Source organism: Phocoena sinus, chromosome 4, assembly GCF_008692025.1.
Source record: "Phocoena sinus isolate mPhoSin1 chromosome 4, mPhoSin1.pri, whole genome shotgun sequence".
In the NCBI taxonomy this organism is placed as follows: domain Eukaryota; kingdom Metazoa; phylum Chordata; class Mammalia; order Artiodactyla; family Phocoenidae; genus Phocoena; species Phocoena sinus.
In genome coordinates, this window is record NC_045766.1 from 143258130 (window position 1) to 143272965 (window position 14836).

A 14836-nucleotide genomic window follows, 5' to 3' on the forward strand; every position below is an offset into this window, starting at 1 on the left:
CCCTCAACGGCCTTTCACTCCAGACCTGCATTAGGGTGTGGAGGGCGGGGCAGCAGGGTTCCTTTCCCTTTACTTTGCAAGCTCCTCTTTCTGACTTTGGTGACAAAGTTTTCAAGACACTTAAAAAAAAAAAAAAGTCTACTTATTTTCGGCTGCAACGGGTCTTAGTTGCCGCACGCGAGATCTTTCACTGCGGCGTGTGGGTTCTGTAGTTGTGGCACACGGGCTCTCTCGTTGAGGCACGCGAGCTCAGTAGTTGTGGCGCGCGGGCTTAGTTGCCCCGTGGCACGTGAGATCTTAGTTCCCCGAGCAGGGCTCGAACCTGAGTCCCCTGCGTTGGAAGGTGGATTCTTAACCACCGGACCACCAGGGATCTTCATTTACTTTTGCAACTAGAGACTTTCACAGGAAAAGGTGACTCTAATCAAAGTTAAGAAATACAAATTAAAAATTCTGTCACGTTGCCTCCTTCAGATGCAGTGGAAATGACTCAGTAATTTCCACAACTCTGACGAAACTTAGATAGAAAATCTGAAGTACTGGTACTGACTCTTTTGCGAGTATGAAAACTGATTTAAAGATAACTTCCTAGACCACCGACTCAAAGTGCCACTTTATCCAAAATCATCTGCCTACTACTGCAAAAAACCCCCCAAAATTTCAAGACAGCAAACCTGAACAAAACTAACGTAATCACTAAATCACTTTTTATAATGTATCAGATAAAAGCTGACTTCCATGAAACAAACTGGTCAGGGAAGTGGTGTGTCTCCCCGCACTCAGCAGGCACACCTCTCAGGAATGGGTCAGAGGGTCGGACGCCTGCGGGCAACTGTGCTTGGGGCTGTCTTGAGGAAACACGCGGATGCCACGCAGTGCCGTGTGCTGGTCACCTGGACGCATGTTTCGGTTTGCCTTTGGGTAAGACATTCTCTTAAGAGAATCCCTGTGCTCTCAGCCGAGGCGCAGCCACGGCAGGAGCCGGGACACGACTCCACGGCTGCCCCGAGTCACACTGCCCTGCGTTGCCATGACGAAGATGGTTTGGGAAGGTGACACCAGACAGGAAGGTTCTGCCGAGGCAGATGTGATCACAGCGCTTGTGCTCCTGTCCCTTAGTGGTTTACGACGCAGCCATCAGTCGGTGAAACAGAAACGCGAGCGCCTGAGCGCATCCCCGTGTTATGTGCCACCCGTGTCTCAGGACACAAGGCAGCCCTTGGAGCAAAACGAGAAGCTCACGGATAAGAACCCAACACTGCAGGCTCCACGGACTGCGCTTGGTCGAGAGATCGAGTTTCCTGCAGACGTCAGCGCAGTCTGCGGGGCTTCCACTCCAGTCTGCTGCCAGCTTCGGAAGAGAAACACTGGATTACCTGTTAACATGCAGATCGCAGGCAACAGGCCTTTTTCGCACATGAATTTTCCCTTAACCGGTAGGTGTGTCGTTTATACGCGAAGTGACTGATGTAATACCTTCACCTCAAGGGCTGATGATGTATGCACAGGTCTGTAAAGGAAGAGACTGGAAACAAAGACTTGGCACAAGAAATCAGTCACACAGGAATTCTGTATCACTACAAATTTTATTCAGAAACCCATCTTTGTTTTTTTTGTTGTTTTTTTAAAAAAACTCCCATTATGAACTGGCTCGGTCAACCAACGACGGACGACACTTCCCAGCAGACACGCGGCAAGAACAGCACGGCTCAGAATCGTCCAGACCTCTCTCGGTCTCTCGACCGCCTCCTGTCGCGTTCCCGTCCCCCGCCGCCACCACCGCCGCCGCCGCGGCCACGGTCTCTAGACCGAGAGCGACGCTCCCGAGAGCGGGACCGCGACCTATGCCTGCAACCAAGGACAGGAAAGGACACCGTGGCACCCACACCGCAGCACGCAACATACAGGACGGGGACTGACACGTCTGAACACTGCAGCTCATCGCGCCGATGAGGCCAACAAAGGAAAAAAACACTGCCGATGAAGCCACAAGCTGGAGCTGTAAGATGTGCCCTCGTCTCAGACGTTAAGTGTCAGGGATAAAAAGGGGCACCTGAAGACTGAAGAGCTGTGCCACCTTCTCTATCATATCCTCCTGTGGCGCCAACTCAAAGGGCCAGGGGAAACCCTAATCCAGAGTGAACGGGACACACACACCCCTCACTCCACATCTGACCCCCGTCCCAGCCAAGCCGCCGCCCCGACACGTACGCAGCTCAGCGACGGTGTCCGTCGGGCCTACTGTGGGTGAGGGGAGGCCAGGGTTCTCTTTCTCCTACGCTTCTTTTTGTTGACAATGAAACAATCACCAATAAGGTCTGCATTTCCAAATATTTGTTTGACAGGAGAGGGACGAGAATCCCTCTGGGGTCAGAACTCAGTGATCTGAGTAGAAGAGACTCGTCACACTGACACCTTGGCCTTTTCTCTGCTTGGTGACATGACCACCTGCACTTAAGCAACAGGACCAGACACGTAACGGTGCCCAACTGTTGGTGGTCCATAGGGCGGTGCCCCCGCCCCCAGCCAAAGAAACCTGCCCAAGCCAATAAAAACCAAGAAACCCCAGTGGAAATAGGCAGCACATAAAGGAAGCCCAGATATCTGAGAACAAACACCGTGCAAACAAACCTAATTTTAGTGGTCACCAGCTTAACGGTTCCCTCAGTTATTAAGGTTTGATCTCGACCTGACAAGGAGGAAGCCGTGTGTGCGTGGAAAATGTCCTTCAAAGAGTACATACTATATTTTAAAATATGCACTACATTCTAAGCAGTGCCTTTTAAAGAGAAATGACACGAAGGCCAAGCTTTACTTGAAAACAGTTATTTTGGTTAAGAAACAGTCACGGTTCACTCGAGTACTCACTTCTTACGGCGGCGCCCGTACAACTCCCGCCGCAGCTCCCGAGAGATGGGCTTCAGATGCATGAAGTTGCAGAAGCCTCCCCGCGTGCACTCCCTGCGGGAGAACAGACGGCGTCATGCGGTGCGTGCCCCCCACCCGCCCAGGGCGCCCCTGGGGCCTGCACACACCTACCCCATCTCGTACTGGCGGCAGCAGGCTTCTCTGAAGTCGGTCACAGGGGAGAGCTCGGCGTGGATCGGCTGGCCGTTAAACCAGCGGTTGTTCAGGTCAATCACGGCCTTTTCCGCATCTTCTTCACGGCGAAACTGAAAAGACAAGGCAAAAACGTTGCCGCCCACACTTCAATGACAAAGGTCTTCAACTACTGACTCAACTATGCGTCACCCGCTCACAGGTAAAGTAATTCAGACGGGATAAAGTAATTCGGGTGGGATAACGTGGGACAGCAATTTAAGAACCAGCCCACCCTTTATTTACAATGAGTTCATTTTGCTACGGTCCAAGCTCATGCCATATATGTTGCCATGGTTTTCAAATTCAACTGGTTAAAAGAACACGTCACGATTTATGCAGGCAATGAAAGTTTTATTTAAAAAAAGGGGGGGGGGGGAGAAGAAACCAAACATATAAACCAGCTTCTTCTCCCCAGTCCAACAGCCGCTAACCACCAGCCAAAGACACCCGCCGACCGGGGCCCTCCCTGCGCCTTCCCGGCACCCGCAGGCCGGCCACCGGACCCAAGCCGCAGCCGACGAGGGCCGGTCAGCGCATCGAATTCATGGACAGGGCCGAGCACGTGGAACTTCGAGGCTAGCGGCTAAGGGCATTAACCCTTCCTCAGCCTCACCCGCCGACTCACTCCTACCTTGACATACACGTTCCCAACGAGGTGGTCTCCGAGGTTGTCGCAGACGTTCATCTCCTCCACCTCCCCGTACTTCTCCTCCATTTCTGTGAAAACCTCCTGAAGGGAGGACAGTGGTTTGAGGATCACAACAGAAATAAAAGAGTAACTGAACATAACTCACGTTTAGGCATTTTTATTAATGGAGAAAAGTCCTAATTCCATATACAGAGGGTGAACAACAGGCCAGTGGGTTTCAGTCAACAGCTCACCTCAAAAAATTCATCATAGTGTTCCTGCATCTCGACATCGCTCACAGCACCTGAGAACAACAGAAATCTTGCTGGTTAGAGCAGGGAACCGTGACTGAGACAGCTCTGTGCTTAAACTCAAACTGCTACATAACACACATCAGATTATCTAGAGAGAAAACGAGAGCTGCGTTCTACTGGAGACTGAAGACACTGCATTACACAGCCACTTGTTAAAATTTTAAAGTGTGGTGAGATTTTTAAATGCCTCTTATGACAATCTCAATTCTGGCTATTAAAATGTTAAAATCACAACAAGTTTTAATCAGCATCAAAGGGCCAACATTTTCAGAAAGTGTGAGGAAAAGGTTGACTCTCAAATTAAGAAACTTTTAAGTGAAAATTTTCTTCCTTTTTAGATTTAAGATACAGGCCAAGTAATCACACTGATTTTTTTCCTTTCCTTTATTAGGTTAAAATGAAAGCTGAAATCAGGGTAAATGATTAAAAGCTTATGTTCCTGACTAGTTTCTTTTACCAATTAGCAGCCACACAGAACGTCATTAAAATTCTTTCTGATGCGATTAAAACCCAAATGACCGAAAATAAAGACTCAGGAGGAGAATTACCAAGTTCATTACAGTATTCTGAACGCCCTCTTTCACATGAAGGGAAAGTTACGATGCTTTGTTGAAGCAAGCATTATTTTCTATTTCAAACTATTTTCATCAAGTTTATTCTTCATAATTCACGTGCACTAAGTGAAATCAAGTCAGTTGTGTGGATAGATTTTGCAAATTTACATTCTATCCTCGTCATCCTCCTACCAAACCTTACCATCGAATTCTAACGTTCTCTGAACCTAAATCTGAGAAAGCACAAAGCCGGCGCGTCAGTAAACTGACGTTCCAAACAGCCAGACCGGGGAGTGGCTTCGAGGCTGGGACAGCCTGTCTTTAATTGTCACCTTCCACAGGCCACCTCCTGGACTGGCGGCGCCCTCTGGGCACCCGCCGAGGGCGCTGGGCTGTGGCCATGGGCTCTGCCCATACTGCGCTGTCTGCGAGTCCCGAGCTCTCTGGAAAACTTTTTACCTCAAGGATACGAACTGACTTCAGTTTTCGATCCTGACAATGATTTAAGTTCACTTTCTCGCCACTGGAGTTGGGCGGGGTGGGGGTGGGGGGGTCCCTGCATTTTAGTTATTTTGGAATTTCTAGGAATCCAGCTTGCATCAGAACACAGAACTTACTGAATGCATTAGGCAACAACGGCTACTCGACAGCTCGTGTCGATTTAAAAGCTATCGTGAACGTACCTTCTTGCCTGACCAGAAATCAAGTTCTAAACAACAGAAAAGCTAGTCAAGCGAAGCCCATTCCAAGGGCAGATTTTAATGTTTAAAATTTCCTTCTCCACATTAGAAAAAATGAGAAGACAGAAAATATTTACACACTCAAAAAGTTTTAGCAATACTGAGAATCAAATTTTGGTGGCTGTTCAAATACTGGCTATATTCTTAGAATTTCTATTCTGTTACTATATAACAGAATATCGTATTTTAAAATTTATGTAAAGTTCATATTTTAAAATGCTTGATGGTGGGCATATCTTATCTCCTATACTCTGGTTAAAATTTCTGAGTCAATCAAAATGACCTAAAAGGCAGAGATGAGTGATTAAAAAACTGTTCAATTAAGAATGTATTTACACAACTCAATATATTTTAAATAAGTACCCAGTTTTCTTACAGAAACGCTCTTAAACTGGGGTTCACTTTTAAGCTTAATCAGAGCAGAGATAGCTTATTTCTCTACAGATAAAAGGGTACGTTAAAAAGAGCCAGTACTTTTAGGAAACTGATGAACCTAGCTAAATCGTAGAATCAGAATTGTGTTTAATTTGTACAATCTGGACCCCAGAATTGTAGTCTTTCGTACAGCTAAACTTTTATTTTGTAGCATATGCAAAACAAGAGTCCTGTGAATCGCAAATATAGACACAGAGAACTAATCCAACATCTTCTGTCAATAAAGCATACGCATCCCCGAAAAAACAAGCAGGGCAAAAAGTGATTAACTGTCATAACTCAGTCATCTACTTCTCATTCATTTCTACCCCAGGGCAGGGCTGTTACAAAATTATTTAATCAGTCCATAGAGAAACAGTTTCTTCCACCCAGCCATCTCATTTCTTTAAATAACAGAAAACCAGGTATTTTAAACCGAGGGCTACCAAGTAAATCCTGCTACCATCAGATTCAGGGAAAGAAATTAATTCTCTATCAGGTCAGCATTAGCGTCGAAAAACATTTAGTGTCTCGGCAGGAAAAATGTACCAGTCCCTCCCCTGCAGACACAGGCACCGTGCACGCACACACACACGGAACTGGAAGGCCTCCCAGTCTGGGGCCAGCTCGAGGAGGTGGTGGCTGCTGGGACCATTTCACCCACTGTAGGTCACCCTATAAACTGAGGGGCTCCGGGCCAAGGGTGTATTTGATCCAGGTTTGTGGCTATCCGAAGGTACCTCGTGGTATTATTCTGTGATCTATTTTTTACAGCTTCAAAACAAACTGGTGAATGAGAAGCATCTACCCTTTGGTCTGGACCCCTTGATTTTAACACGAGTCCAGGATGTTCGTTTCAGTTTACCCTCAGATGACTGAATTCACCCTACGGTTCAACAGCTGTAAAACTTAAACTGTAGTTTAACTTTCCAGAGACAGCAGTATTTCTCCTGTTCCCTGAAAGATACCCCTCAGTAAACAGCATATCCGTAACTTCAATTCAGCATTTCCCATTACCTGATGAAACCAGTAATGTCTACTGAATGCCCAGTCTAGAGCTATTCCCTACCAAGTATCCTTTATTTCCCAAATGTAATAAACTAATTCCTGAAGTTGGAAATACCTACGTAAAGTATCTGATGAAGACAGGAGTCCACACAGGACTGCTGTTGGACTCGGGGTCAGTGCAACTTGGGGGACCCTACTTGGGAAACATTCTCAGAACAGTGCTCTCACAGTTAAAAGCATGATCCCCAAGATGGAGTTTAAGGGGAAAGAAGTCTAATAAGAAATAAAATCTGAAAAACAATTTCAGAACAATTTTTTTTAAGTCAGAGAAACGTTCCCCGTTAGCGGGAAGAGCGTGCACACACACCCCCCCGGATGACGGCCGAGGGGCCGGAAGGGAGAGCAGCAGCGCCATGCTCTTGTCAAGGGCACCCTCTCCAGTCACCTTTTCCTTGCTAAATAAGTGGGCACGAGTTCCAATCTCAAACAGAGCTTTCCATGGGGTCAGTGGGACACAAGCTCTCGACACCTCTAGTGAAAGGTGGTCCTTGACACTACAGCGGCAGACCAGATGGAGTTGACGCTGAGCTCTGACACGCAAGCCCAGGGAACCAGGGAAGGAACTTGTATGAACTTACAGCGCAAACCGTCAGCAGACTGGGAAGAGTTTTGAGGGTTACGGTAAATGTTCAAGAGGGCAATGGTCTGAAATACAAAACGCAACAACTTTATATCATGGAAAATTAAATGTAAACACTTAACCGGTTTCCTGTGGCGATCACTTCAGTCAAGACCCAGTGCTGAAAAAAGAGCAAGTTATTTTCTTTCGAAGCAGAGGTGTTCTCTCTTAGTTGGTGGCTGTCGTGGAGCGCCCTGACACTGCGATGCAACAGAGATCCCATGACATGTTCATATTGTATTTCTGTCACAGACTGTAAAAATTCTCCCTTTCGAAGCTCCGATCCAGTTAAGAATGCAAACAACTCGGCAGGCTACTACCAAAGTATTCCTGTTACAGGAAACGTTTAATGAACAAATGAGAAAGGGTGCCTGTATAAACTGATTAGAGAAATACAATAATTACGTATCATGAAATCTCTACTTCCTAGAGGAAAAAGTATAATGGTGAAATAAAACCCACACTTATTGGGCAACTTACCTTATTAAATCCTAAATATTCCTAAGGTTTTTGATTTCACAGAAAGAACTTAATAATTGCCAGGGGTTCAGTCACTGTGAAGGCCAATGACTGGCTGGTGACGTTTGGGTGTCACAGGGCCGGACCCCTCTCGTTAACAAACGTCCACGGTGGGAAGAGGTCCGGCCAGTGACCTCCCGGCCAGCCTGCTGAACGCAGCCAAGTATCAAGTTCTTGCTGTGTGCGCCAAGGACCTCCGGCACCGTGTCCTGTTTGCAACAGCTCTATGTCAGCAGCTCAGAAGCCAACATTATTTGTCTCAATTAAGAGTGGGCTCTTTAACACCATCGTTTTAAAAGAATTTCTCCAACTGTGGGACTTACAGTGTGAGCCGTCAGCCGTCTGTGCACTGTTTTGGGGATTACGATAGATGTTTTGAATCAAGATGGTCTGCGGGGAAAAAAAAATAAAAAGGGGAATTCTACTGGCTGCTGTGCATATATTAGACAATTGCAAAGAGACAACTTGTTTGCAAATGGCTCAACGCCTGCTGTTTGTTTCCTGCAAGTCAGACACTTGTCTTCTTTAGAGTACACCCAAACCATCATATTATGAAAACAGAGTTTGAGCGGTGACTTAGGTCAAGCGACTTAGGTCAAGTCAGCCAGCAACCAAGAAGAAATTGTAATTGTTATTTTGAGTAGTCCCATGTCACTGAAGTGTTTTAAGACAAGGTAAATAATAGAACACTAACGTTTCCTCATACTTCAAGCTAGCAGACACTATGATGTCGAAAAATTCACATTATAATCATATTCCCCATATGAAAAAAAATTTTTTTAAACCAAATGCATAAGCCAAGTATATGCAGTCCATCAAGCTCTCTTGACCTCGTAGGAAACAGGCGCACCCAATGGGTTTCCTAACTCTCATGGACACCTAGCATATTTACATTTTCTTGGTGGGATCTCTGTTTACATAATACAATAGCTTAAAACATTTGCTCTTTTCCAATCCTTCTTTTAAGGGAAAAAAATCCTTTTAGCCCTTGTGCTTTAAACTGGATCAGGCAGACTTGAAACCTTACATTGTACCGTTCTTCTTAAACTCAAGTTGTCTGAAAAAACAAACCATGTTTAAGTTAGTAGGCTAGCATTACATGAATCTTAACGTCCACATCACTGTAAGAAGCTTCAAAAGAAACCCACTGAATCATGCTAGATTTACAAGCTCAACCGATAAACCACGTGATTTAAGAAAATAAATATTCAGTCTCAACGCGTATCCAGAGCAGTTTTGTAAAGTGGCTTCACAGAACCAGCCGCCTCCGCTTCTAGCTGCGGGGTCAAGGGGAATGGTCGTGCGGGTCCCTCAGCCGCAGGTCTGCTCTGGGAAACCCACCTGGGAGGATGCCCGCCAGCCACACAGCACAGCTGCCACCACACAGACCCACCCCCAGGGCCTGGCCTCTCTGCAAGCCACCGATACCGCCCCGAGTCAACCACTTCAGGACTCCGATGTTCCCAAAGCCAACCGCACTTGGTTTTTAACTGGAATCACCAGTGTGTGGCAGCTCTGATGGAAAGCTATACTGAGCCCAGTGATCCAACAGGAAATTCATTTTAGCTCTCACTCAGGTCATCTGGCAGTAGCTGTTTAATAATAAAAGAAACTTCACTTAAAGGGAGTAATTCAGTTCCATTAAAATCACAGGTGGTCAGGATTACCTAAAGCCAACCAAACGAATCAAAACAAGATGTTCAAGTGAACACATACACCTGACCCCACCAAACTCTAATGGAATCACGGCCACCGGCCTAGTGAGGGAGATTTTGTTCATAAACGGAAGCACTTAAAAAAAAATTACAACAAACAGAAAACGTAAAGCGAATTCTCCAATATTCTGAATTTCAAAAGAGACATGTTCAAAGCTATTAAATTAGAAAATACTGTCTCTTTCTTACAACTACCGACTGACTTTCCTAAATACTTATACACAGTGGTTCTGAGGCTGCACATTCAGACTTCACGGGCGGCTTGAAGGAGCTCAAGAGCCCTCAGTCTGGAAAGACTGAAGTATAGATTCTTTTCAAATCCAAACATTCAAGTAAACACGGACAGAAGTTTTCTGTTCCTCCCAGAGGTGCTTTCTCCCTTTAATTCACTGGATCTGTTGCAGGGTATAAACCCTTGCCTTTTCTTCAATTAGCCAAAAATAAACTATCAAAAATCACCATTTCTGACTGATCTGAACTCACAACATAGCCAAGCCCAAGGTAACAGGCATCTCTCAATTAACTGAACAGACTGGCCACGAATAACTGAAAGTAAATGCCTGTCTTCTAATGTTAACTTTCATTGTTCATGTTTCTAATGACATGATCCAACTTGCTGTGTCCTTGGCTGGGGTCTCAGAGGGGACACACCCAGGGGTATTGGAGAGCCCCTGCGTGCACAGTGTGACAGCTCTGCTGACAATCACCAGCGTCTCCTCTAAGGTGGCTCCATCCACCTCTACTGCCTGGAGAGCAACAAGCAGAAAGCCAGCTCTGCATCTACCAGCGCCTGGAGCAGAGGCGAAGTCAGCGCAGGCCCGGCTGCCCCTCCCAGCCCACGCCTGTTAGAGGCAGGGAGGGTGGTAAGGCAGTGAGAACCAGTCACCACCAGTAAGTTTTTCTAATGATACAAACAGGGAATGGTGCTCTCAGACCTTCCGCTAGGGGTGGTTCACCTGCCTCATTCTCATTTAAACAAACACATTTATGAACACAAATGGAAAATAAAACTATAGAAAAAAACCCCCTGCTTATTAACACATGGAAATTAACTGCCTCTGTAAAGTACATTAAGTTTTGATCATTTACATGAAAACGGAAAAAAAAAAAGGAAAAACAAACAAACCTGGCTAAAGGTTGGTTTATTGTGCAACCGAGAGCATCTGTCTCCATGACGACATGCTCCAATTTTGAAATAAAATGAACAGTTGACTCTGTAAGGGAAAATAAGAACTGATTATTTTGCTGGGAAGATAACAAATAGATGGAAATATGTCATCAACATGATAAATGCTATCAAACTACGTTTCTTTTACTTCACAAAAACATAGGCACATTGTTTTTACTGGTAATAGGTACCTTCCCATATTTTAGAACTACTCAGCTTCAATTTGCCCCTCTAAAAACATGGTACTCTTTCAATGAAGAACACTCTAATTCTAACCTGGTTCCTCTGCACTGGAATCCCCTCCACTTTCAACTACAGTTGACCCTTGAACAACACGGGCTTGAACTATGCAGGTCCACTTATATTCAGGTTTTTTAGTCATTAAATCCTATGGTACTGCACGACCCATGGTTGGATGAATCGTAGGATTCGGAACAGCAGACACGGGCTGACTAGAAGTTAAACTCAGACTGGATTATTGACTGTGCAGAGGGTCAGCACCCCAACCTCCACGTGGTTCAAAGGTCAACTGTACTTCTCTATCGTTTCCTCTTAAACTGTATGTTAAGTTAATCTAAAACCGTATTTAACTTAAAACCTATCTGTTCTTTAGTCTTCCACGATGAAATTCTCTCTTGAGGACATCAACATGGTGTAGCGAGGGGTCAAGATCCTGAGTCGGCTACTAGCCACCTGGACTTGGGCCAGTAGCCCGCCCCTGTCCAGGTCTCAGGAGCCATCTGTAAACTGAGGAAAATGCCAACATGGCACTGTTCCGAGAACCAGAATCAGATGTACCATCTGTGTGCTCATTACACGTAGTCGTTATTATCTAAATAATCACAAAGTCCAGGTTCCCTCACCCAAGACACCAGACCAATAGGAAATTTCCAAAAAGAGGTCTGGTCTCGAAAAAGAGGTTTCCAAAAGAAATTTCCAAAAAGAGGTCCTCCTGGTTTCAATACACTGAAAACAAGCTATTGGGGAACTCCCCCCCCCCCCGCCCCCATCTGCAGGAAATACACAAGGCCACCTTCTGTCCCCATATCGCAAAGCCCTCCCTTAAAATGCTCCAATACTTGGGGCATCCGGATAAAATCAAAACTAGCACTCCAGCCAGCGTGAGAGCAATGCAAGGTGGCTTAGCATAATCCATCTATGATGAATTATGAACTCTTACTAGTGGGTCCCATTCAAACTTAGACTTGCAGAGGTGGGAAAGTTACCCTGTAGATTCAAGTATTCAGCAAGGGCCACCCAGAGTTAAGGTCAAAGGGCCTCAGTGAAAGCTGATGGACCATTAAGGTCAACTAGCCATTGATTTATTATTAGATGGCAATACAAGTGGAAACGTCTAAATGTATCAGGAGAGGAAAATGATTACTACATGTATTTGCAAACTTATAGGTCTTGCTTCAGATTATTTCACTTGAGTATATAACATTACATCTTCAGGAAGTCACTTGAAAATAAAGAGCTTATTTTAAGAAGATCCCAGAATAGACAAAACCCATCTCAACAATTAATACCCAACTATTCCATATAACTAAAACAACCCTTGGTCCTGTACTTCCAGAGATGACTCTCTTTTCACAATGCCCAGTTAATTACTGAATTTACTCTATCAGTCAAAACTTTTCTAGTGTGCTCATTAAACTACTGAAATAAAATGAAAAGATGTAAAACACGTGATTTACTATCACAGAGAAGGTATCAGAAAGGCTAATCTATGCTTAGATTTAGAAAATGTCCATAACCTCACATGTGTAATTAGCTAAATATTTTTAATTGGTACAGACCTACATTTTACTTCCAGCTTAAATTGAAAAAAAAAAAAAAAAGAAAATTAAAAGGTTAGCGGGAATCATCATCTTCATTTTTTAGGAGTCGAGATGTTTCCTGGAAACTAAAACCCCGCAAGTCTCCCTGAAATGAGAAATCTAGATTAAATACTCAAGTTTCCTGAATTATAGCCATGATTTTTACAATACAGCACCAACAGACTAAAATGTGGTTATTTATAGAAGGAATATAAAAAACATTGAAATGAACCTCTGAAGTAAGAGTTTCACAGAGCCAAGAGCGAAGACACCACCTTATGCAGCTTTTTACCAGAACAATGGAAAAACACTGCATGGGACATAAGTCATGTCGCGCACTAACATAAGCTCAAGAGTGAAATTAACACTGCACGCTCTTCAGCAAACTCCGAGAAGCCTCTTTTTCCAGCAGAGCTGGCCAATCCATTCAAGATCATGTTCCCCAAGCTGCCGCCTCTGGAGCCACAGCCTTCGGGGCACACACCTCTTCCATAGCACTTAATATATTTTAATGTGTTTTACTTTAGTTATCCTTTACACAATAAGTACCCCCTCACTCCTTGAGTTCCTTGAGAACAAGATTCAAATTTTACCCATCTTTGAGTCCCCAGAGACTGGCCTTGTGTTGTCACTCAATTAATGTTTCTGGAGTGAGTATGACTGATGTTTTTGTCTTGTGAGTTTTGCTAGGAAAAAATATAACCCCCTCTTCCAAACAACACAGGAAATTCTAGAATGTGTAAAAAAAGACATTTTACAAGATAGACTGCATCCTGGAAAACAGAAACAATTTAAAGTGTTTGATCAAGTGGTACTGAAACATTATCTATAGCACCCTTAGGAGTTTATTATTAAAAACATATTCACGTAAGCCCTGTACAGCCCTAAAGAATCCCAAGATGTTAACCATTTATTCAAAGAATAGATTAAGCTTAATCTTTGGGTTTTCAAATAAGAATTACCCTCCAAAATGTCTGGAAACATTCCCTTTAGTCTAAATTTCAGTGAACAAAATGAAAATTAATACGTGGCAAAATCAAAATTATACGTTTTACTTTTAATCTAACAATTGATTACGAAAGATATACAACCTAATAAAAAAAAACACCCATCTTACTCTTATATTGGAATTACATCTTAAAGTATTTTAAAATCAAATTATGTCTTTTACGGTTAGTTAAACCCGTAATCTCCAAAATACTTTTTCACATCAAATGTCCTTATGATCAGCCCGATCACCGCTTAACTCACACAAGAGGCTCGTGAAGCGGATAAAACCCTAACAGTTAGGACCCTAAGTTATCTAACGATTTAACGCGGGCGAAGCTTGTACTACCGCTTGCCCGACTCGACATTAAAAGATGAAAGTTGGGGGAATCGTTAATGTTGACAACTTCAGCACAACTCGAGGCGGCTTCCGCGTGCCGAGGGCGCGGGGGCCAGGGTCGCCTGTAGGTGGGCCGCCGAGAAGCCCCCGGCGGGAGAGGCCGCGCCGCCTGAGCGGAAGCCCGCCACCCGCCCGGCCCATCGCCCGCCCGCCCGGGCGCACGAGGCGGCGGCGCGCGACTCCCGAGGCCGGAAGAGCCGCCCGCCCCTCCCCCCGCCGGCCCGCCGGGCCTCCCGCCGCCTCCCGGGCCCCGCCGCCGAGCCTCGCCGCACGCCGCCCGCCCCCCTGGCCCGGGACCCCGGCGGCCGGCTCTCACTCACTTGTCTTTCTCGGTGCCGAAGATGGAGGCCAAATACTCCGCCATTTCCCACCCGCCGCCGCGGCCGCCGGCACTACTGCGGACGCCGACGACCCCTCCCGACGCCCGCGGGAGACGTCACCCGGACGCGACGACTCTCGGCCCACCCTGACGGCCTGGAGGCGCTGCCCAATCGGAAGAGACGCTGCCTGCGCGTGGGCGGGGCTTGGCGCGCGCGCGTGAGGCACCGCCCTCGCGGCCCAGGAGCCCGCGCGCCGCCCGCCTGGGCCCCCGTCCCGGCGCCCCCTCCCGGCGCCCCTTCCTGGCGCTCCCTGCGCTCTCCGGCGGCGCTCCATGCGCCCTCCGGCCACTCTCCCGCGCTCCTCGCGCCACTGCCGAGGCCCCAAGACCCCCGCCGGCGTCCCCCGGTGCCCAGAGAAGCCGAGCGCGCAAACGGCGGTCAAGGAGGAGGAGGCGGCGGACAGCTTCT

General features: G+C 46.1%; 1 protein-coding gene across 4 annotated transcripts; it reads right to left on the reverse strand.

Annotated features, from left to right (window-relative positions):
* Positions 1-1567: 1567 nt before the first annotated feature.
* U2AF1 (U2 small nuclear RNA auxiliary factor 1) lies at positions 1568-14520 on the reverse strand. Of its 4 annotated transcripts, XM_032630740.1 has the most exons (9): positions 14369-14520; positions 10800-10887; positions 8282-8348; positions 7399-7465; positions 3985-4034; positions 3734-3832; positions 3040-3173; positions 2869-2961; positions 1568-1848 (listed from the first exon to the last, which is right to left on the reverse strand). In XM_032630740.1, exons 5-9 carry the CDS (start codon positions 4012-4014, stop codon positions 1710-1712), a joined length of 495 nt encoding a protein of 164 aa, XP_032486631.1. In that variant the 5' UTR covers positions 4015-4034; positions 7399-7465; positions 8282-8348; positions 10800-10887; positions 14369-14520; the 3' UTR covers positions 1568-1709. The 4 variants fall into 4 exon arrangements, with proteins under 4 accessions (XP_032486631.1, XP_032486628.1, XP_032486630.1 ...); XM_032630737.1 differs by lacking the exon at positions 8282-8348 and having other exon boundaries at positions 14369-14499; XM_032630739.1 differs by lacking the exon at positions 7399-7465 and having other exon boundaries at positions 14369-14499.
* Positions 14521-14836: the final 316 nt, after the last annotated feature.